Source organism: Lepisosteus platostomus, chromosome 13 (assembly GCF_059453375.1).
Source record: "Lepisosteus platostomus isolate fLepPlt1 chromosome 13, fLepPlt1.hap1, whole genome shotgun sequence".
Classification (NCBI taxonomy): domain Eukaryota; kingdom Metazoa; phylum Chordata; class Actinopteri; order Semionotiformes; family Lepisosteidae; genus Lepisosteus; species Lepisosteus platostomus.
In genome coordinates, this window is record NC_142623.1 from 28,865,559 (window position 1) to 28,889,237 (window position 23,679).

Here is a 23,679-nt window from a genome sequence, read left to right on the forward strand (position 1 = left end):
ACATGAAAATAATCCTCTGACTTTTTCAATCTTCTAATAATAGGTTGCTAATGTTGTTATCAGTTTTACAAAAGTATAACATGGCACTAAAACACAAAATATTATAGGAGCTGAAACAGTTACAGAAATGGACAGAAGTTCATACAATAAACTCTAAAGTGCTTGCCTGAAAAATTGGAAAAGTGTGTCTCTATGTGGGGGATGGTGTGGTTGAAAAGTGGTGGATACATTATACCTGAACATTTCCTGTACTGACCTCACATGAATATTATCATCTCACTGTTTATCTGCAGAAACAAAGCACATACAAGTAAAAAAAAACATTGTATTACCTTATTATGTTAATACCCAAAGTGAAACGGATCAATGGATCTGGAATATCAGACATTTTTCTCATTAGTTTCATTCCAAAAGCACATTATCATTCATATTTGGACCTACTGTCCCTAAACAGTCCTCACGTTTACTTTAATCTGAGTTTTGGTTAATATACAGTAGCTCATTTTTGTTCTTAGCTAGGAGTTGCGCCTTTTTGATAGCCCCAGTAAAATCACTTATCCCTTTTTTACACATTCATATAAATCACTAAGCATCATTAATAGGTTATAAATTGCCAGTATTTAAAAGGCCCATCTTCCCTGGTGTTTTATATTATCTGAAAGAAGAGAATAAGAAAAATATTTTTCATAGCTTAGCAACTAGTACCTAAACTAAACATTAAAAAACTAGACATTCAAAACACAACACATTAGTTGTTCTAACTGTAGTCTGTTGAGTTTTTAATGTCTCACAGTATACATTAGACTTCTTAAAATTTTTAAATGGTGTGTTTCCATGACTGAGTTGGCACAGAATGACGAGAGTGTTTAATTTTAGAGTTTAACAGCATGATCCTTATTGGTCTAGTTTCCAGGAGGTGGCTGAATAATTGATAGAATGATCAAATCCAGATTTTTCAAGTATTGTTTTCCTTTGCAACAACTGAAATAATCACTGGTTAATTGCATTAATAAAAGGGTAGCATCTTCTATGAAATGTGGCCCATATCATTCTACATTTCTCTCCAGCAAAGGATCTCTTGTTAGGTTTAATATTACACAATAATGTCAGTTATGCTACAAATTAATATATCTAGCTGCTCCAGACGGTTCCTGAACTCTATCCAAGGAAGACACTGAAATAATAGGAAAAAAGTATAATAAAATGTGGCAATGGAACACAAGATGTTTTAGAAACTAATTAAAAATTTAAACTTAACTTTTATTGTCATTGATAAAGAAATGCCACAGCCAAATCATATTAAAATATTTGAACCAATTCACATTACTATACTGAAATTAAATATTTCAGGTATAACACAAGACAAAGAGTAAGTTATACAAGCCTATCTGTAATCTGTGCCCCGCCCTGTGGTATACAATAAAACAAAATTGGGTGGATTTGGACTTGGAACTCTAGGACTAATATTGTATGAGTGGTGTTTGTGGTCCTCTGAAAAAGTACAATTAAAAGTGAGCAAAATGAGTACAGTGTAGCAGACATTGCAAAACACTCAAACAAGGCAAATTCTTAACTAGTTCATAAAAAATACTTATGACATAAATTTCATTGCATGGCAGATTGACTCTTACTAAAAGCTAGATTTCCCATTCTCTTTGTGCTCCCTGTCCCTTTTCCCAACCTTTAGATCCAGTGACAGGCATGAACTTCAAAGAATGCACCTAAAAAATATAATCACACCAGCTCAAGTCCAGTTTCTTGTAAGTCTTCTAAAAGCCTGTGCTAAAATGTGCTGCTTATCCTGACAGTACATTTCATAATTAAAAAAAAAAGTTTCTCCCCATATAGAGTCCGGTCCAGGAATCCACTGAGACATCAGTGCTTGCTTACTTACAAAAATAACTCGGACACAGGTCTGCGCTTGACCATAACCCCCTTCATCTCTTCATCCTGTTCCTCACTTATAGAATAGAAGCCTGGCCTTTGCTTGGCATGTTTCTTTTTAGTTCCCAAGTGAGGATTGAACAGCCTGCTGAGTGTCTGGCTCTTAAAGGTTTTGAGGTGTTCCTGAAACCGGTCCTCGTCTTCTCTTCTTCTCTGAATATTATCCTGATGCATTATGTGGGGGTCTCCTAACAACTCTTTGACCTCTGCTGACACCTTTTTCTGCAGATATTGATAGGGCTTCTTGCCACTGTTATCTCGGATGTGGCTGTTCGCACCATAGTCCTGGACTAGCGTTGCCAGTAACTGTTCGTGGCCATGTATGGCAGCGATGTGCAGTGGTGTGTAGCCCCCATAGGTCTTGGCGTTCACATCAACCTCTGTGCCGCCTCTCTTGGAAACCTCGATGATTTTGCCCACCATGCAGCTGTTCCCACTTTTGGCTGCCCAGTGGAGGGCCGTGAAACCAGACATGAAGTCCCTCTTCCCTGCCAGGCTGGTGTCCCGCAGGAGGAGGCCGTAGGCTTGGGTCCACTGTCCTGCTGCCGTTTTCACCAGCCACTCGTGTTCTGCCGGGTCCAGGGGTATCCCATCCGAGATCACCTGATCCTCGCCTGGTTTGATGATCTTGGAAACGCGTTTCAAGTATGGCGAGTTAGGAGCGGCAGTTTCCTCTAGCTGTCTCCTCTTGGTTCGGGGCGACCTGTAATGTTCATGCTCTAATGGGCTCTTTTGTTGAAGTTTCTCTTTGTTCTCCTCACCAGAAGATAAAGTATTTATCTGGGGTTGAGGAACTCTGAGGGGAAGCATATAGGGTTTCTGAACTGGTTTTTGGTTGCCTAGGTTTAACGTGTCTCTGACCAATGACCTCTCCTGTTTCTCCTCCTGGTAATGAGCAGGAATATCCGGCTGTGATTGTGAGTTTGGGGCTAAACGATCGGGCACAGCGACAATTGCGAAAACAGGACCGGTTTTCCCAGTCTTCTCAATTACGCACCCGACGTCCGCAGAAAATGTGGACTTCTTAGCCTTTGAAGGCTTGTCCTGTGTGGTTTTAATAGAAGCGGCTTCGCTACCGTCAAGAACCGCTGCCGGGGTGTGTGACGAAGCCCGAGTTCTGTGTAACGCCAATTCAAGGAACGAATCACTCGAATTTCTCTTTAAAAAGCCTTCGTTGGTGCTTGAAAGCATTGTCACATTATTGTTTTCAAGGTCGGAAGACAAGGTCTTACCTACAGCACTTTCATATTGTCCACTGTGATCTTCACCTGTACTAGGTGACGCCAATTCACTTATTGTTTCTGACCTCTTTTCTGCGTTGGAATTTTCTGCGGGCACAGTTGCGTCCTCTTTCACCAGATGCTGCAATTTTTTCTTGATCACAATGTATTTAACCCCCTCGCAATCTTTCACTACCGCGACATTGTTCACAAACCTTTTAAAGAGGTCTCTGTTTTGTTTCTTTTCCTCGGGATCGCCGCAGTTTAGTAGACCTTTAAACTCGCTCAGCATATCGGTGTTTTTAGCTTTGCCGCCCCTGTCCAACAGGAATTTTAAAACTGTGTCTTGAGTCAGAATCACATCCATTTTTTCACACCTGTGTGATACACTGTTGCTACAATAATAACGACTTCAGTGCAGAAAACACATGCCAAGTTCAACCAAGTTTTCTTACTTGCTTGTTTATCACGCAATCTGTAGTTGGTGTCTTCAGATCTACCTGGAGTTTCCGGGGAGAGTGCCCATCTGGGCTTCATTAGAATAATATATGCGGATAACAGAGAGAAAGAGAGAAAGAGGGAGGGTGTTTCGCGTCACAGTGCTTTCTGGTAAGTGTAGTCTATTGTATTGGCTTTTAAAAACACTGTTAGAAGCCTTTAAAATATGTAAATTGAGTTTATTTACGTCAGTTTTCAAACTTTAGGCAGTAGAATTAAACAGGGAATAAGTTTGAACGTGCAAAATACATACATATATTAAAGAACAACATCAGAAAAAAAGTTTACAATCAGTGTGATGCAGTAGTTTGAAAGTGTCCATGTGAATTAATTGTTCAGAGCAGTAGCCTGTCGTAGGTTAGTAGGATTCCCTCAAAAATCGCCTTAGCCCCATATATCGTGAAGATTTGTGTAGGCTTGAAAAAAGAAACCTTACACGATTTGATCAAATTTACATTGGCCGAGCAACGTCTCACCATCTGAAGATGATGCTGCAGAAAATATTGGATTTACATTATAGTACTATTAAAACTAACGAGCTATGTATGCTTTTTTCCATTTCCCAAAAATTAAATTAATTGGCCATAAATATTGCATTTTAGAATGAAACACCCATTCTAAAGTATTACTCAAAACTGAATAAAAATATTGAATAAATAAACCGTGTTATATAAACAGAAGTTGCATACAAAGTAGGTCTTAATACCTGTAGCTAGGAATAGCAATTAAGAGAAAATCTACTGGACTTTTAAATAGGCTTATTACGTGTTCAATGAAACTGGTGTAAAAATGGAAACATAATTTGTTCTTCAGAACTAGCTGTTAACAGGCCCACATCTTGGACTCTTATCAAATCTCAAACTTTTTGATGTATTTCGAAGAGCCAACAGGAAACTACAGATCCCGGGAACGCTTGGGGCGAGACGTTCGCCTCATCACACAATAACCCGGGCTCTGTTGTCTTTCCAGAAAGTGGAGAACTCAACCGCCTGGCCATTTTTTCTTGTTTCATCACAGCAGATCTGTTCTGGCGGGTTGAATGATGAAATTACAAACGGTCCCGACATAAAACGCTCCGACTTGTGGGAATGGTATTCCTTAACAGTGGGAGTATCCAGGAAGTAGCCATATTGGATTCATTGAGCAGTTCCACTGTGTCAGTTTAGGGAGAGAAAGACGGAGACAGCCCCTGTTTGCTCTGCTGCTTGATCAAATATTCATACATACTACAATGGCTGCCACGGATATAGACAGATTTTCAGTAAGTATGCATTCATCAGAAATTCATAGATGAGCTGGACAAGTAATTATTTTCCCCTTCGGGTTTTCTTTAACGTTGTTCACCACCGCCACTTAGCCTAAGAAATACAGAGTAGCGAGCTTGCCTTGTAGTAGTAGCGATTCACATTAATGCTGATTTTGATGTGTTAGTAGTCTGGTGTTTTTAATATTTAAGATACATTTAGATGCACGAATCAGGCCTGAATGGAGATAATTGTCATTTACTGTGTGGATCCGACCATAACCTTACTACGTTACTGACATTGTGCTCTGTTGGGTTGGCAGGACTAATATAATGGGTGGTTATAGGAAAATTTTAGCTTTCAGTATCTGGAGATCCAGTAGATCTAAAATGAAATTAGGTGTTCCCTTAAAACCGTTAGCTTGTACTGTACGCACTGACAAAATTATAGGTGTAAAGCAGGCAAATTTATAGGTTTTATAAATTTAGCTGTATTAGGTTAATGATGGTTCTGAATGTTTAAGTGTTGTGATTATTTTGAAATGTTAAGACATTCGACTGTGCTGTTTTAAAGTGATCTTTTATGTAAAAGTTTAACAATTGGTTTTGCGCATTGAAAACCGTGCGCACATGTACGTATAGTCTTTAAAAGATGAAATCATGATTACTAGTCGTAAATAAAACTACCTCTAAAGCGAATTACACAGTATAAAACCGTATATTGTTATCTTCTGTTAATGTAATTCGGTGGTTAGGTACGCAGATTTTGAATGAAGGCAGCGTTGAAAAGTATCTTATTTAAATCATCTCCTTAACGGAGTGGAAGACACACCTTATCTCCATACATTATGCATGGAAACGGGTGAAAACAGCCTTCATTTCCATCAGTGTTTTGCCTTCTTTAGATTAACTGCGTCTAAATTAATCGTGTCTGTAGTCAGAATTTGTGTATAAAACATGTCACGTAAGGAAGCATGTTGTTTAAAATCTATAGTGCCTGCCTGATTAGCTTCTGAACTGGAAACGCACAGTTTAAAAACGGACAAATCTTTCAACGCAATTACATAATACACATTGACCTTCAAATTACAATCGGACTGGAGATTGAGAGGGTTGGGGTCACAGTGAAGCTGTTCTTTAATAGGAGATTGCTTTTTTTGAGACCATAAATCTTAGTAAAGCATAGTGATGCGGACTATTGGCCTGCAACTTGGTCCATATGTGATGACTCGATTAAAAAAAAAATCAGAATATTTCCTTTTGACATTAAGCATTCGCAAAAGAGATTCTTTTGAATTGCCGGATTGCAGGCATTAAGTGGATTAATAGATTAGCACCAAGCTACTTCCCTTCAGGTTAGAGAGTTGATTCCACTTTCGTACTGATTTTAAGCAGAATTGAAGCTAACGATGTGTGTATGTTATGATGTCATTCAAAAATCAGTATTATTAAGGGTACAATTCTTAAATCGTTATTTGCACCCTTAGGTTTATAAAGAGAGTTTCCCCTGCCCCCCACCAAGTCTACATCAAAATGCCTTTGCTATAAACAGTTCCTGTGAAAAGAAATATGTGAGTTATCTCCTACTGCTTTGAGTTTGGGAAATTCTCACTGTAACATCATTTTAAAAGCTTTTATGCAGTTTGAATAAGATTGGTATGACAGCTTTTATTCTAAGTCTCTTATTATAACGAGGCATATGAATTTAAGACCATCTAGTCCAATTATTGTGGTCATCAAAAATAAGCAGATTTTGAAAGAGGATGAAAGGTAAAACAAGAAGAAACATATCATAAACAATCTTCAGACATTTTTAGTGGTCGGACATTTCCTAAATGGAGGAAGTTTGCAAGGCTTTGAGACTGTGAAGCAGAAGGATAGGTCCTGCTTCATCTTGCTTTACCAGGGGGTAATGTAGCTCGCAATACGAAAAAAGGGGTGATGAAGACAGTGCAGGAGTGAAATCAACAACCTTCAGCATTGTAGGTGAAGGCAGTTAAAACTGTTAACTTTTTACAGATAAATCTGTACCTTCACATGATGGGAAGTTGTCTCAGAACCACATACCAAGTTGAGATTGGTAGTTCTCACAGCTAACAAAAATACAAGCAATATCAGACAAGCGCTGCTTTGTTGAAGTGTTTCTTCAATGTAACTCCAGATTACATTTGCTTAGTGTTTAAAGTCATCTTGGAACAAAGGCTTTTTTTACACAGCATATGGTATAAACAGCTCTGCCCGTTGTGAAACCATTTGAAGTGTGTAACAAGCTCGTTAGATCTGCTTGATGGCGCTCTCAAAGAAATCAAGACTATTTAAAGCTAATTGGTGGGAAGTGATGTGCAGATCTTAGTATGTGCTTATTTACTTACTATCTCCAGACTATTTAATTCTCAGTATGGTTTTTCCCCTTAATCAAATAAGTTTACGAATTTGTCAGTCGCCAAATGTTTTTTGTCAAGGTCCTTATATCATTAGTACAACAGATAAAGAAAATGAGAAAAATATGAAATAATAGTATTCCAACTACCATTCACAATTGTCTAATCTCTAGGTGGACAGACTAAATTGCATCTAAGTATGGCAATATCTCCACGATTAATGTCGGTAGTCAATGAGAACGAAAATCTAATGACCCCATGAAATAACAGATGAAGAAAACATTCATTATCTTTCTTTGTTGTGTGAGTGCTGAGCTGCAGAGCTCCAGAAGAATAGGCGATTGTTAGTTGACAGACTGGGCTGGGTTTGTACAGTGCCCTGTTCTTTGCCCTGAGTGACTTGCTACTTATGATTCTTCACTGAATTCCTACATTGCTTGGGATAGTTCCTAAGTACAATATCTGGACTGTTTTTCTTACAGTTTAAATATTTTATTCTAAAATGTAATTTCATCTGGGATTCTTGATTTCTTCTTTGGGCTTGGAATACAGCATCAGTGAATCCATGTGACATTACCAGGAGTATTTCGGTAGTAGTTCCCATATCTGTCAAAGGGGAAAAAAAAACCATGCACAGAGCATTTGGATAATGTTTGGATAATGCCAATCACATGCACTTCCAACCGATTGACTTCTATTTGATGCATGCATCTTTTTAGCTTTATTTTATGTTCTATTTAGGGTTTCTCAATGTAGTTGCTTTTATCACACAGAAGGCGTCATCTCTTTTTTTTATGGTGCAGAATTCACCAGGGGCTGGTCACCATTTAGAAAGATTTAATCTGACTTAAAATATATCTTCTTATATTGCTGCAGTACTAAATGTAGTTGTACATATAAGAATAGTGCTTAAATGAAATATGTATAGCTATAGTATGCAATGCCATTGCACTGGTATCAAGAAGGCAGGTAGAAAAACAAATCAGACAACACATAAGAATTATAGAGTTTTCTTAAAGTGGTATATGTCCCCCTAAAGATGCATTAAAATGTCTTTGTACTTGTGTGAACTAGAAATACACTCTGAAAGAACAATGTAGTGGTGTCTTTTTGTACAGTAACTTTCTTCTCTGCTCATGTTAAAATAACATATCATCACAGCGCATTGCTGAGTCCCTCATTGCAATTACTGTTGATTTGTTTTAGACCCCCTCATACTGCATTACAATGACTTGGAAACTGATCAAAAACTGAATCTCCTTATGCATAGCGGGTAGTTCTTCTGCTTTGGCAGCCAATATGGATGACTCATCTCCCTTTTCATGAATTTATTATAGTAGGTAGGTCATCACACGGGTGTTTTTAACTCATGAGGCTAAACACCACTTACTACTGAATGTCTAAGCGCCAAGGCAGGGTATTGAAATAAGGTTTCACTTTTGTTATGGATGTGGAGGGCTGCACTGAACTGTTTAAACTGTTAGTTTCAATTGAGATTCAGTTTAACAGGTGAGGTAAGAAATAATAGATCAGCGAGAATGGGTTCATTGTCTTACAAATGGAATAAGATGACAACTGCTATGCTAATGAAATAAAAAAAAATAGCAGCAAAAAAAAAACAAATATGTGTGCAAGAAGAATTCATTTCCCTTTGGCCAAGGGAGACAGATTCTCCTATTCCCAAGGGCTGATCTGTCAGTACAGATGCCTGCAGCTGCTATTAACTTAAAACACTTCAGGTTTTTTCCCCCCATATGAAATGAAAGTCATTGTTACCTGTGACTGTATTATTGGTAGAGTTACAATGCAACACTGTCCTTTTTCAAAACATTTTTTTCCACTGTTCATATTAAATTTCTAGATTTGTTTCTTGTGTTATGTGTTTATATGCACTTTCTTTCACAAATACATACAGGGTGTGTAATGGTTCGAACCAAACAGAGAAAACTTGAAGTTTCCTTTGACTGTGTATGTGACTCTAATCATGTGATACCTTAGACTAAATACAGCTAAAGAGCACACAAGACTTATGGAAGATTTGGTATACTGAATATATAACTTACATAACTTCCAATTTACTTAACTTGCCTGTTTCGGGACAAACGTTTTCTGCTTACTACCAAATCCTTAAAATGGTCTTTTCTTTCTCTACATTGCCTTTGGTTATTTTCTCTATTTTGCCTATAACGTATATTTCAGCGAACCAAAGACCGTGCTCTAAAGCTAATTAAATTGTAAGACCTCAGCACCATTGATTGCTAACACATTATTTGGTTTTGCTGAGCTCATCAAGATAAAACAAAAGGGCTTTTTTTCTTCTCACTCATAACTGAGGAAAAGACTTTCACACCACAGTGTAACTTTTTTTTCTTCTTATCTAGTCTGGAGAACTAAAAAAAAGCCTTAGAGAAATTGATACAAGTTGATTGATTTGTTGTATAATGGATAAATATTTAGATCCTTTGAGGATTACTGGAAGGTGGCTGGTTGGATTGTCATTATATCAAATCACGTGCACAATTGCAGTATTTTTTTCCTATCAGTGTCTGATGGAGCAGCTGAATGGCTTAGCTGGTGCCAATGAATTCTCCACAGTCGGTGGGAAGTAAAGAGATCGTCCCACCTGAACGTGCTGATTTCATTGGCCGTCTGGACGGGAATGATTAAGCTTTCAACTGTGCACATTGCTGCTTACCAACCAGGTGTGAACATGTGTAGTCATCAGCCTTCGCCCTGAGATGGTATCTTGCATTTATTCCCCTAGTATTGCATTTTGCTGTGTACACACCAGTTCAGTGAGCCAGTTATTCCATATGTTTCAAGGGATGGTAAATAAGCTGTTATCCTTGATGATATTTTGCAGGATATGAGCTTGTTACCCAAATCCGCAAATCCATCTGCTTGGTGTTAGTAAGAATGAATGATTTCTGAGTGGATGTTTAGTTACTGAACTGAATCTCATGTGTGTAAAAGCCTTTGGTCTCCCCAGTCCAGCCTGTTGCCCTGACTATGCTTAATTCAGACTTCCTTTTAGTTTGTAAATTTAATTGCATTTAACCTCAGTAGCCAGTTCATACAAGAATGAATTCTGCTCTTTAACTGTGTGAATTGCAATGTTTTTTGTCAGGTCCATGACTAATGTTTTTAAGAAAGATGCATATTAAACTGCCTTCCTATTTTCTCCTAGTTAAAAATCTTACTTTGTCATGATCTGTATATTTGTGCTTTCTTACCATTTTGATGGTAACATTTGCAATACAGTGGTTGGTGTTTTACTCTGTCATCAATCAGCCCGATGAAATAATTTGGACAAATTGCTGTGTTCCCTAAGGTAGTGTACTGATAGTGTATGTCCTGTGTTGTAGTCATAACAGGCTGAGTGGTCTGAGATCTGCAGCAGATTCAGATTACATCATCTACTGAGTATGTAGTGAGAATGCTTGTGCTTGACAATCCCACAGCTCAAGGGGTGGACAGTAAGATTTTACACTTAAATGTACCAGAATAATAAAGATTTATTTTCTAATTTGATTATGCGCTTTTGTTTATGCACTGTCTATAATGAAACATTTGGAAATTCTGCAATCTCATAAACAAAGGCTTTTATCTGTTTTTACAAACAGTGAGACACTATCAGTATTTTCTCAAGACCTTGGAAAAGATCTTCTTTTAAGGAGTGAATCGTTTGCTGATTGAACGTGTAGGAGATGTAGAATTACACATAGTTTAATAGTTATATTTAGGACCTCATATCTTCTGATCTTAGATGTGCTTTCTTAAGCGTACACAGTTTTTAGTTATTTTGCCTGTTCAATGCAATTGCTGCACTGCTGCACTGATTTATAAAATGAATGTGAAACAATTCAACCAAAGTTGTACACATACTTTGTATATAGTTAATAAGTGCAGGTGAGATGTATTCAAGGTGTATTCTTTTATTTAAAATAAGGCCATGCCTTTGCTGGATCTGTGTGTGTTTCAGTTTGAGGTGCAGAAACATGCCCTTGTGTTCTTCAGTACACTTAACACTAAAGGAGCTGGAACACACAGATTGTTTTGGCCTTGCTTATTCATGGGAACCCACATTTCTTAAAAAAAAAACATTCCAGAGGAATGGGGAGGGGGGTGGGGTCTGAGGCACTAGCTGTGAGAGTTTTGCCAGAGATACTAACATCTTCATTTCCTGTGTTGTGACATTATGACCAGCGTAATTGGAATGTGCAGTGTCAGAACAGTGGTTCGGCTTGCCAGCCTGAGAAAAGAGTTCAGGTTTTTAGAAAGATGAGAAGGAAACTCTAATATAATACTATTGATTAGTAATAGTTCTACACTTCCCTATGGTGTGTTAAGCCTATTCATATTTAAATTAAGCATTGTATGAAAATGAACAGAATGAATATATTAAATATTTCAATTGTCCTCATAATTTGCCTATGTTAGTATTCCTGTATTTTGTGGGTAAAAATGCTGTAAGAATTTTTCTAGGTTTTGTGAGGTCTGATGGGAAGAATTGCAGTTGTTTCAATTGGTACTATTCTGACTTTTTTTGGATGAATGATACAATTGTTAAAAGGAGGACAAATTAAAAAAATGCATCAAAACAATCCAGTTTTTGTACTTTTACAGTTATTTTCATTTTTAATTACACAGTCATATAATCGACATAATTAACAGCAGTTGTTTTAGGAGGGGGACTGACAGGGCAATGTTTCTGGGGTGTCATTTACAATTACCGCTTGGCTTATTTGAACAGAATGAAGAAAAACGGAACCTCAATCTTGCGGGCCATGTTGGATTTGACAGTCTTCCAGATCAGCTCGTCAGTAAATCAGTGACACAGGGGTTCTGTTTCAATATACTCTGTGTAGGTAAGTCTGTTGGTGATTTTTCCCTTTTCATTTTTTTTTAGATTTAGATCTGTTTTGTGCATTCATTTTAGCATGAATGTCATACTTGTTTTTCTTATGTATCATTTGCAAAGGTTATATTTGAGCATGTAGTTCTTAGTTTTTGCTTTCACCCCTAGAATGTTTGATATTTGGAAATAAAAGGATTCAAAACGGAATGGTTTTGTCATTTGCATCACCTTATGTGCACAAGAGAAAATCAGTAGTGGGATACAGTCTTTGGGAGGAAATTTAAGAAATCTGAAAAATTTTCACTTAGGAAAATGATTAGATTTTAAGAGGGAATGATGGCCCAAATCATAGAGAATTATGGGAGTTTGCCCAACCATGGTGTAAAAGCAGTCTCAGATCCTTCTGATCTTCAGCTAAGTCACAATAATAGACAAACACAATCTGCTTAAACTAATAACACACAAACAATTGTACTTCTTCTTGTTAATATTGAACACTGGGACAGTGTTCTATGGACGGATGAGACAAAAGTTGAACTCTTTGGCAGAAACTTGCAACGCTATGTTTAGAGGGGGGAAAAAAGCACTGCACACCAACACCAAAACCTCATCCCAACCGTGAAGCATGGTGGAGGGAGCATCATGGTTTGGGGCTGCTTTGCTGCCTCCGTGCTTGGACAGCTTGCTATCACAGAGGGAACTATGAATTCAAAATTGTATCTAGAAACTTTACAGGAGAATGTCAGGGTAGAAGTTGGGTGATGCAACAAGACAGTGACCAGAAACACAGGAGTAAATCAACAACAGAATGGCTTAAGCAGAAGACAAGTTGTGTTCTGGAATGGCCAAGTCAGAGTCCAGACCTCAACCCAATTGAGATGCTGTGGCATGACCCGAAGAGAGCTGTTCACACAATGAATCCCAGAAATATTAATGAACTGAAACTTTTTTTGTAAGGAGGAATGGTCTAAAAGTCCTCCTAACCATTGTGCATGTCTCATCAGCAGCTACAAGAAATGTTTGGTGGAGGTTATTGCTGCTAAAGGAGGTTCTACCAGTTACTAAATAAAAGGGTTCACATACTTTTTCCAACCTGGACTGTGAATGTTTAAACGATGTGTTCAATATTGACAAGAAGTAAAATTGTTTGTGTCTTATTAGTTTAAGAAGATTGTGTTTGTCTATTATTGTGACTTAGTTGAAAATCAGACCACATTTTTATGAGTAATTCATGCAGAAATCCAGGTAATTCCAAAGGGTTCACAAACTTTTTCTTGCAACTGTACTAACACCCAAATGAGCTAGATGAATTGAAAAAGCCTTAAAATTCATTCTTAACTTTTGTATTTTGATCTTAATTGCTGTTAGAATGATTTAGAAAAGGTTCACATCTACAAATGAGCAATGATTTTCCAAACACTTTTCTCATTGCAGAATGTTCTTACTTGTCTGTCTTTTTTGCACCAGGTGAGACGGGTATTGGCAAGTCAACATTAATGAATACGCTTTTTAACACAACGTTTGAAAATGAAGAGGCCAGCCACTATCAGAATGGAGTGTATTTACGCCCCAGAACATACGATTTGCAGGAGAGCAATGTCCACCTGAAGCTTACGATTGTCGACACAGTGGGGTTCGGGGATCAGATAAATAAAGAGGACAGGTATGTGTGCAAAACGGTGAAAAGCTGTAGCTGTAGAGCAGAAATTCATCAGTACGCTCTCTGCTTGTTTTTTTTCTAAATTCTTTTTTGTATACAGAAGTAAAGAACGGACTCTCATTTGTGGTATAATGTGTTTTAGAGGAAAAATAAAGGCAGAAAAAGAATCCAGTCAGGTAAGGGAAACATACATGAAATGTAAAAAAGATGCTAGAATGTTTTTTGAGAAGGCGGAATTCTTCCATTGAGCTCCAGCTGGGTGGTGTTCTGGTTTCAAGGCCTTGAAGGGCCTGACACTACTCTGTGCCTGGCGACATATGAAGGCAGGAGATCATTCACACAGTTTTTCTTCTTTAGCAAAATGTGTTGTATAGATTTTTTAAAAGAAATGAGACTGGGATTTTTGTGAATGTTCAAATATTTTGCTTGCCACATGGACTGGCCCGGCAGTTTCTTTTGGTGGAATGTGGAAGAAACACAAAATGTTAATAATTGGAATAACTTGTCACTGAATATTGAATATTAAATATGTCCCATGTAAGTCTCCAAATTGATTTCTTTTGTGGAATGTTTCTTGCAGAAATGGTTGTTTAGCAGACTGATTTATAAAATGCAATGTGAATACCAACTGTTCTCGCTTTGATCAGACATCGGACATTGGTTCTTTTCTTTTGGTATATTTCAGTCAAGTTGTTTTTAGCCAAGGTTATTTCATATAAATAAATAAAAAAATACATTTTTCAGAAGAAGGGAATCATTGGCTTGAATGGCCTTGTGACTTTTAAATGTCTAGAAATATATAATTTATGAGGTTATTGATTGCGGATTGTAAGCGGTCTGACATTGTGCATTGTCTGATACTCCCCGTGGGGCTTTTGAAGAAGCTCTTAAAGGACAACAGCTAATAAGTTGTGAAATGCAATCAAATAATATTCAACAAAACCCAAAACAGGCAAGACTACATTGATTTCAACAGGAGTTAATAGACTAACCATAAAATGTAGTGTTACAAGTGTATAGTGTTAGTTCAGTTTTTCCTTTGTTTTGGTCACATTACTCCTCAGCGATAACCCCTGTATCAGATTACTAAATATTTCCTTCAAGGCTCACTAAAAGTTAAAGATACATTAGCATGATTAATCTGAAGAGTGCAAAGATAAAAAATGGTAATTATAAAGCTTCCCCTAGGTATAAATTAAATGATTCCTGAAGACTGATGCTGAAGGTTATGATTATTTTCTTTATTGCCTATACATGAGGAGAGTAAAACACTGGATGTAGACATACAGGTTTATTAACATATAGTAGCATATTTATGCATTTAAATAAAAAATTAAAAGATTTTAGGGGGATATACTAGTTAACTTCAAAACAAATGCTCTTGTTTCATCTTGCCTGCTGTGTTCTCTCTGCAGCTACAAACCGATTGTGGACTACATTGACACACAGTTTGAAAACTACCTTCAAGAAGAGCTGAAAATCAAGCGCTCCCTCTTCAACTACCATGACACGAGAATTCACATCTGCCTTTACTTCATCGCTCCGACAGGGCATTCCCTCAAATCCTTGGATTTAGTCACCATGAAGAAACTGGATAGCAAGGTATTGAAGCAGCATGCCAGCTCTTAGCGTAGAAAAGTGTGCGCTCAACATCTTTTACTAATTTAGCAAAACTGCCTTTATTCCATCCTTGTTTACGTGTGCTGCTTAATTTGTTTTAAGAAGTGGCATTGTTGTCGTGTTATAAATAGAAAAGGACTTAACTGTAAGCTGTAAAGGTTTAAAGGAATTACTTGATTCATACACTTCAGAGCACTTATATAATTGATGTACTGTAAATTTTATCTTTCTAACCCCTGTTGTTGTTTTTATTTCAAGTGTCCAGAAACTTTTGAGGACAGATTGTTCACTACCAACACAAGCTGTGTCTTCTGCCCATATTTAGGCAGTCCTTTTTTTGTTGGCAGATGTTTAGGTTACATTATGTAGGATTTTCCGAATTCCTCTCACTTTGTTAGATGGTTTTGGTGCAGCTGAAAGGAAATTCTAAATGGAATCCCGAAAATCCATTGGAGCAGATGCTGCTGGGCCCCTGACTTTATGGCCTTAATACGTGTCATATCCTTAATACAGGGAGGGGGCTCACGTGAGCGGTTTTGCTAATCGTCGTGTATTGGGAGGGGGCGCCGAGCAGTGGGATACAGGGGTGCCCAGGGGGATATTTATAGTTCCACATGTCTCAAAATTTAGCTTCCACACAGACGGTAAAGGCCAAAGAAACAAGGGCCTTTTAGAAGGAAATTAGATCATTTCTCTTTTCAAGTGAAGTCCAAAAAGATCTTTGCTACTCATGACTTATCCCCAATGTATATAGAATAGTAGTATATTTCTGTAATTATAGGGCACTATGTAATGACACGCACTTGAGTAGAGCTTTTCTCTTGGTTATCTGAGAGTATGTTTAGTTGCTTAGTAATTGATATTGGTATTGATATTTAATAAATGAACCTAAACAGATCACGTAAAAATATAATTTTCTTGTCGGTCAAAAAACAAGCTTTTTTCTTGAATTATCTTCGAGCGAATCTACAGCTCCTGTAGTTGACACATATCCTCTTTTCATTGTCCAGTGTTAGATGTACTGTAGTAGACATTGGACATTCATGCAGGACTTGTAAGATCACGTTTTTAATGTCGCAGTTATCAGCTTCAGCATTTTGACAGAGAGCTGCAGTGCTGCCCCGTCACAAAATGGTTTATGACAGCATTATTTGTTTCGCATTTGAAAAAAACAAAAACTATCTGTAGGATCTTTAACGCAGCAGGGGTGAAGTTGCATCAGGGCACCTGGGAATCTGATTTTTCAATAGAGAAAAGGTGCAGAGGGAGACATTTTAGAAATACACGGGAGTACCAGCTGAACAGTAAGCGAGTGCATAGTGCAGATGTGTATTGAGTCTGAGGCATTACAGTTAGCTGTTAAGGATGCCTACTGCAGTAGGGAAGAGGCTGTTCTTAAGTCTAGTGGTCCGTGCATTTATGGTGTGGTAACTGCTTGCCAGAACGCAGGGGGGGAGAGAAGTTTGTGGCTGTGCTGGTTGGGATCCTGAATAATGGAATTGGGCTTTATTGCAACAGTGGGTAGTGTGAATCTTATCAATTTGATGGTAAATCGCATCCTATAATCTTCTGTGCTGTAACACTCCTACTTAGTTTTAATAGGAAACAAGCAAGTGGCATCTACCTTATTGTTGCCATGAATTTGATGTTCATGAGTTACTTGGTAATCAAAGATTTATTCTTTTTTGATATTGGTCTGCAAAGCTTGATGTTAGGCTTTTCACAAATATGCTCTAGTATCAGCCTGTTCTTGCAGTGGTGTGGCAGAAGACTCAAGGAGTTCCTATGATGATAGCTTAAAAGTAATCCTCTCCCCTTTTGTTCTCTGCATAGGTGAACATCATCCCCATTATTGCAAAAGCTGATACTATTTCCAAAAGCGAACTGCACAAATTTAAAATTAAGATCATGAGTGAGCTGGTCAGCAATGGAGTTCAGATTTATCAGTTCCCAACTGATGATGAAGCTGTCACAGAAATCAATGCATCAATGAATGTAAGTATTGATTTTTTTTTCTAAACTGTTTTAAATAAATCATTCGGCAATTTGGTAAACTTTACCCTCCATCCCTTTTAAAGACAGATCTAGGCCTTTGTTGAAGCTGCTCAGTGTAGAATTAAGTTTCCCTTCACAGCTTTTCCTTTGTTATAAATCTGTTCCTTTTTACTCTGTGGAAAAATTTATTTTGGGAAATGATCAGTAGTGAGGATTATCTCGGTCTAAATGGAATAAGTATTCTGGCAGTATATGAAGCTCTGTCACAGTTTTATAATGGTTTAAACATGAGCTTTCTAAGTAGGCAGCTCCTTTGTGAAACAGGAAAGGCTGTTTTTCTTTCAGTCTCTTTAAGAACTTCCTTGCTTCCAAGAAAACTACTTTAGAAGTTTACTTCTACATTCTTGGCTCAAGTCTCTGTTTCTGAAGCCAATCGTTATTAGTACTTTGCCTTTACATCAGAATTTATTGCTCAGAGCAGCAGAGGAATGCATATTAAGGCTTGAAATAGTCTCATATATACTTATTCATGAAACTGTCTCCTGCAAATTGACTTTTTTCAGGTATATTTTTAAGAGACTGAGATTTCTCTTTTGTTTACTCTTATTTTTTCCGAAAAGTCAGCAATAACTATGCTAACTATCATTAGCCTGAAACATTTGTACTGTTGTATTCACAGAACATTTTGAAATCTTTTTAAATTTAAGTTTAAAAGTGGCAGGCTAAATTTGATCCAATATTTTGTTACCCCCCCCTGTTGATTCCTTATCGAGTAGGAACAAAAAAAACGTTTCATTGATATTTCTTGAAAAGTGGTAATTTTTTAAATATATATTTCAAAGGCTCATCTTCCCTTTGCGGTTGTTGGAAGCATAGAAGAAGTGAAAGTAGGTAATAAACTGGTGAGAGCCAGACAGTACCCCTGGGGAGTTGTTCAGGGTAAGTATTTTGCAAGCCATGCTGGATTTTGTCAGTTTTAGAACAGACATTTTCTCAGGGCTATTAACTTGAGCACAGTCTACAATATCACACTTGTCAAAAGTCTTGCTAGGTTTTAGGTGCAGTTTGCCAATTCAGATTTTTGAACTGATATTAAAAGGCATTAAAATCAAGATCCAAAATTAATCAGATACTGTTCAACGGAAAGTTGTTCTATGACTTACTTTGCTCTGACCAGAGTCAAAACGGCATCAGGTTCCTAATTCAATTAGCGTGAATTTGATGACAGATGCACCACAGATCATGTGAGCTCACAGGACTTGCTGGTTTATCTCTTCTCTGCTTACGTTAAAGGTCTTGTGATGTGTAGTTAAAACGTCATGCAAAATACTTTAATGACCCCTATAAATGTAAAGTCTTTGTCTTGGGACAGTGCATTTTCCAGAAATTATAAGTTTTTTAGTTGTTTAATCTTGCGCTGGTATACAGTATGTCATGTTATGGACTGCTAGGTTGATAAGGGGCTCTTCATTGATGGTCCAGTGGCACTCTCCCTTCATATTATAACACTTTATGGTCTTAAGGAAGCTGATTAGAAACGCCACCAGATTTTTTTCTGGTTTACAAGGCAGGAAAGCTTTCATAAGATTGTTGCAATCAGATGCCAAACTATTGATTTTTGTATGTTTGCATTACGGCAAGTTATGAATCTGGAGAATGGGGAAAAGTCAAATTAGTTTTGGTTGTATTTGCAGCCCAAACATTTCAAGATTTAAAATGTTCCGTGTAAGCATTTCAATATTATGTAATGGACTAGCTTTTGTTCATTACTTAAAAAGCGCTGTACACTCAGTAAATTTATTTTTTACCATCTGTTGATGTATGTTTATTAAATATAACTGATAAAACAGCAAGCATGTAATGCATGAAAAGCCACTCAACATGCTGTGAAATACAACATTGAAAAGTTCATCTGGAGTGATATCAGAATAACGATTAGTGTTACTTAGAATTCTTGCTCTCCCATCTTCTCTTATGAAACAGGATTAATCCTTCCTTGGTGATATAACAGTTTCTAACTTAGCAGGACACACCATCTATTTATGATGGGTGGGAGCTGAATGGACCACTTAACTGGTTTAATGAGGCTTTACTTTTTTTTTTAAAAGTAAATTAATCTTCTGAGCAGAGCTTTCCAATAAATGGAGCCTTGGTTAATCTTTGCCTAATGCCTAGCCAGGGTATCCCAATAGCAGTGAACTGTTGATTTTCCTCTATCTGACAGGAGTAAACCAAAACAAGACAAAGCCCATTAATCACTGAGCTTATCTCCACAAGCAGGGTCATTTCGTGACAGGATCAGGCTTAGGAAACTCACTGTAAATTTACTGAAGCTTCAGAACCGTAATCGTGAGATCCTATCAGAAGGATCAGGCCTGCACAGCAGTTGGTCACATGTTACTTAGCTGAACTTCTTGGTGCTTGGAAAATTCTAAAAGACAAGTGATCACTGTATATTCAAATGCTAGTCGATAGAATGTAGTGTTTCCTTTCTGGAATTTGTAAAATAATTTAATGCCTTCATGCATTGATAGCTCATTACAACAGCATCAGCTCATTACAACAGCTTCTTGGTTTACGGTTACATTAAATAAATATTAAGGTTTTTATCCTTCTTGCTCTGTGGAGAAACTGCAAAGTACCCCTTCACATGGGGTATCGCCCACAGAAGTGATTAGTCATAAAAATTGACATATCACAATTTTGGTCATATGAGTTTACTTAGTATCCATTATAAACTTAAACTTCAAAATGCATGCTACATTTAAATGATAAATATTAAGAATTTTAATTAGTGTAAAACAGTGTTTGCTGTCCCTTATCTATTTATAAAATCAAAAAATAAATATACCAAAAATATATTTTTAAAAAGTGTGTATAGTGTAACATTATTTAATTGTTGCATCACAAAGACACACCTCCAAGCTCCCATAGTGGAATCACAGAAACCTCAGAACAACCTGGAGTTATAAAAAGAGCTCAAGACCAAAGTCCTAATTTAGGATATCTATGAGATAAATGCGAGGGTTTACAGGGAATACAAGAAGTTACAAGAAGAAATTACAAGAAAACCTTCTTAATGTAGTGACCTTCTAAAGATCATTTAACATTTAACCATTTAACCCGTTATAATATGACACTTAAACACAAAAATTCACTTCCAAGTAATAGAGACTATATGAATTAGTTTGAATGTCAAAATGTTAAGATAACACAAGATTTTTCTTCTTTTGTCTTGACTTAAATAGTGGAGAATGAGAGTCACTGTGATTTTGTGAAACTTCGCGAGATGCTGATTCGGGTGAATATGGAAGATCTTCGAGAGCAGACACACGCCCGGCACTATGAGCTGTACAGGCGTTGCAAACTGGAGGAAATGGGCTTCAAAGACACAGACCCTGACAGCCAGCCCTTCAGGTAACTCCTCCATCTTGACAAAGACACAGACCCCGATAGCTGGCCCTTCACACAGCTCCTCCATCTTGACAAAGACACAGACCCCGATAGCTGGCCCTTCACACAGCTCCTCCATCTTGACAAAGACACAGACCCCGATAGCTGGCCCTTCACACAGCTCCTCCATCTTGACAAAGACACAGACCCGGATAGCTGGCCCTTCACACAGCTCCTCCATCTTGTAAATGACTGTGTTATTTCAGCTTACGCTTTTATCATAACATTACAATTATTATTTTTTTAATGTGCAAATGTGGTCATAGCTTATACCTTTGGGTTTGCTGGAGTAATCCAGGTAAAGTAGATTCAGAGCCTTAAGTACTAATCTTTACTTGTCTGAAAAGCAAATTAACTCTAGAGACAGCTTGCACTAAAAGTTAATTAAAAACAAATCTCTCAATTTTTTTTCTCAGAATCAAACATTTTAAATGATTACAGAAGATCAAAACATATCTCAGTTTTACCTCTTTCCTGATAAGAGAGTCCTCATGGATGCCTTTACCTGTTAGTGGATCAAGTTGTGGTTTAAGGGACACCCGCTTGATCACACGGACAAATAATATAGAAACCTTTTCCAGCACACAAAAAACTGAAACCAAAAGACCAAAATTAAACTTATAGTTTAAAGACTGAAATAATTTTACAATTAAAATAAATAACAAAAAAATAAAAATGAAATACCCCACTCATATTTTTTAATCACTGGAGTAAATGCCAGCAGTCATCTCTGTCTGTGTTCATGAGGTAAAACCAGCCAGAGTCCATAGAGAAATCTCATGTCTTCGTTTTGTGTAGCTTGCAGGAGACGTACGAGGCCAAAAGGAAGGAATTCCTTGGGGAGCTCCAGCACAAGGAGGAGGAGATGAGGCAGATGTTTGTTAACAAAGTGAAGGAAACAGAAGCCGAGCTGAAGGAGAAGGAGAGAGAGGTGAGAGACGGAGGTGGGGTGTGCCCAGTGCTAAACTTCGGGACACAAGACGCAAAGGCTGTGTCTCTGCGCTGTGTAGCATTGAGCGTTGTTCTGAAATGGGCACACATTTTCATTGACTGTCCGCATGCTTGTTCAAAAGACTGTCCATTTTTGTAAGGTTTGGATCATAATAAATGGAAAGCTAGAACATCAGCTGTTTGAAAAATTATTTACGACTCATTTCTAATGACTGTTATCTTTGGTTACGTGTCCACAGAGAAGCTGTTTTCAAGAGATTGATTGGCGACTCTTCATCGGTGACCTGACTAAACTGTCGACCTCTTTCCCTTGCTTATTTCCTCGCCCTCCTTTCAGCTGCACGAGAAGTTTGAGCAGCTCAAGAAGATGCACCAGGAGGAGAAACGGAAGGTGGAGGAGAAGCGCCGGGACCTGGAGGAAGAGCTGAACGCCTTCAACAGGCGGAAGGTGGCAGCCGAGACGCTACAGGCGCAGTCCCTGCAGGCCACCGCACAACAGCCGCTGAAGAAGGACAAGGACAAGAAAAAGTAAGTCCTATCTCTTCTCTTTTTTTTTTCCCCCACTTCCTTTTTCTCCTCCTGGGCTGTGCCATGAGGGGCCAGTGTGAACACGTACAGTAGAAAATGTCTCTTCTCTATGAAAACTGGACGTGTAATGTGCAGATGAACCAGGGGAGGAGTGGATACTTCTGTCTGATGCAAGACAAGCCTCTCAATTTCTACCCTTTATACCATTATTAAAATAATAAGTCCTGGCTTTTGAAGGGATTCATATTTTTCCATTTGGAAAAGTAAAAGTGTTTCAGTTTTTTTTTCCATTTATGGTGAAATTAGTCTGAGATTCTGATTTTGTTTGGTTTTAATACCTGTTACGTGACAAACCTGTTTTTCTGAGGAAAGCCAGGCCTTTAAATAAAAAATCGTGGCAGCTGAACTATGAGGTGTGGTTCTGGAGACACTTCTTGAAACAAAACAAATCTACATGTGCATTTAATTGTTGTTTTTCATCTATACACCTGGAACAGATAATTAAAAGAAGTGCATAGTTTCAACTCCTTAATATTTAGTTTAGTATTTTCAGCCTGTAAGGGAAAATTTAACTTTTATTGGCATGGACACTCCAGGCTCTCATGTGGGTACAACACAGTGTTGTCTTGGTACTTATTTCTATGACAGCTTCGTCTGTTATGAATTTGTCAAAATATCATTAAATTGCACAGTACATCTTTCCAAGTAAATTTTTAAAAATCTTTGTAACTTTTTGTTGGTTGTACTGGATATGCCAGTCTTAGACTTTTTATATAGATTTAAAAATGTGATTGGTCTTTGTGTAGCAAATACTGTTGATACACCTATCAATCAGCCTTCTGAAATAAGGTTAAGCAAATCTGTCTTTTTTATTTTTTCCATTTATCTAATCTAATATAGTTCGAAATTAAGTAAAACGTTTTGGAATCTTGCAGCTCATCAGATGTTTTAACCTTATTCATGTTAATATAAACACCTCACTTTTAGTTTTTAAGAATTCAAATCATTTTCAACTCTGAAATGCAGCTTTTTTCAAGGTCTTCTCAAGTACTTATATTTGTTGCGCCACCTATAGTCGCATCGAGGAAATTTTGCAATGAGTTTTTTATTGCGATCAGAAAGCTAGGCATTTATCAATCCTGAGCGCTGCAGAAAATGGCAGATAATTTCTTTTCATTGTAAAACTACAGGCTTCATTGTTCTTTGATTTATGTTTTCATATAAATGTATTCATTTATTCATAAATGATCAAACTATTGTTTGATTTATTTAAACTGATATTAACTGTTAAAATGAAATCCATATATCCAGTATTATATAACATGCAA

At 37.4% G+C, this 23,679-nt stretch overlaps 2 protein-coding genes across 6 annotated transcripts in view; one reads left to right on the plus strand and one right to left on the minus strand.

Moving 5' to 3' along the window:
- Positions 1 to 950: 950 nt before the first annotated feature.
- On the minus strand, positions 951 to 3,701 carry sowahab (sosondowah ankyrin repeat domain family member Ab). Its single transcript, XM_088604030.1, has one exon. It carries the CDS (start codon positions 3,529 to 3,531, stop codon positions 1,891 to 1,893), a length of 1,641 nt encoding a protein of 546 aa, XP_088460156.1. The 5' UTR covers positions 3,532 to 3,701; the 3' UTR covers positions 951 to 1,890.
- Positions 3,702 to 4,616: 915 nt separating this feature from the next.
- The window catches only part of septin8a (septin 8a), a 30,024-nt gene continuing 10,961 nt past the window's right edge, over positions 4,617 to 23,679 (plus strand). For 3 of the 5 annotated variants that reach the window (XM_088604031.1, XM_088604032.1, XM_088604034.1), the window contains exons 1-9: positions 4,617 to 4,923; positions 12,040 to 12,154; positions 13,612 to 13,807; positions 15,220 to 15,406; positions 17,258 to 17,419; positions 18,262 to 18,358; positions 20,668 to 20,836; positions 21,671 to 21,803; positions 22,161 to 22,351. In XM_088604031.1, the coding sequence (XP_088460157.1) occupies positions 4,894 to 4,923; positions 12,040 to 12,154; positions 13,612 to 13,807; positions 15,220 to 15,406; positions 17,258 to 17,419; positions 18,262 to 18,358; positions 20,668 to 20,836; positions 21,671 to 21,803; positions 22,161 to 22,351 (1,280 nt within the window). In that variant the 5' untranslated portion in view covers positions 4,617 to 4,893. Of the gene's footprint in view, positions 4,924 to 11,496; positions 11,627 to 12,039; positions 12,155 to 13,611; positions 13,808 to 15,219; positions 15,407 to 17,257; positions 17,420 to 18,261; positions 18,359 to 20,667; positions 20,837 to 21,670; positions 21,804 to 22,160; positions 22,352 to 23,679 lie in introns of those variants that run through there. The other 2 variants (XR_015926081.1, XM_088604033.1) reach the window with 2 other exon arrangements.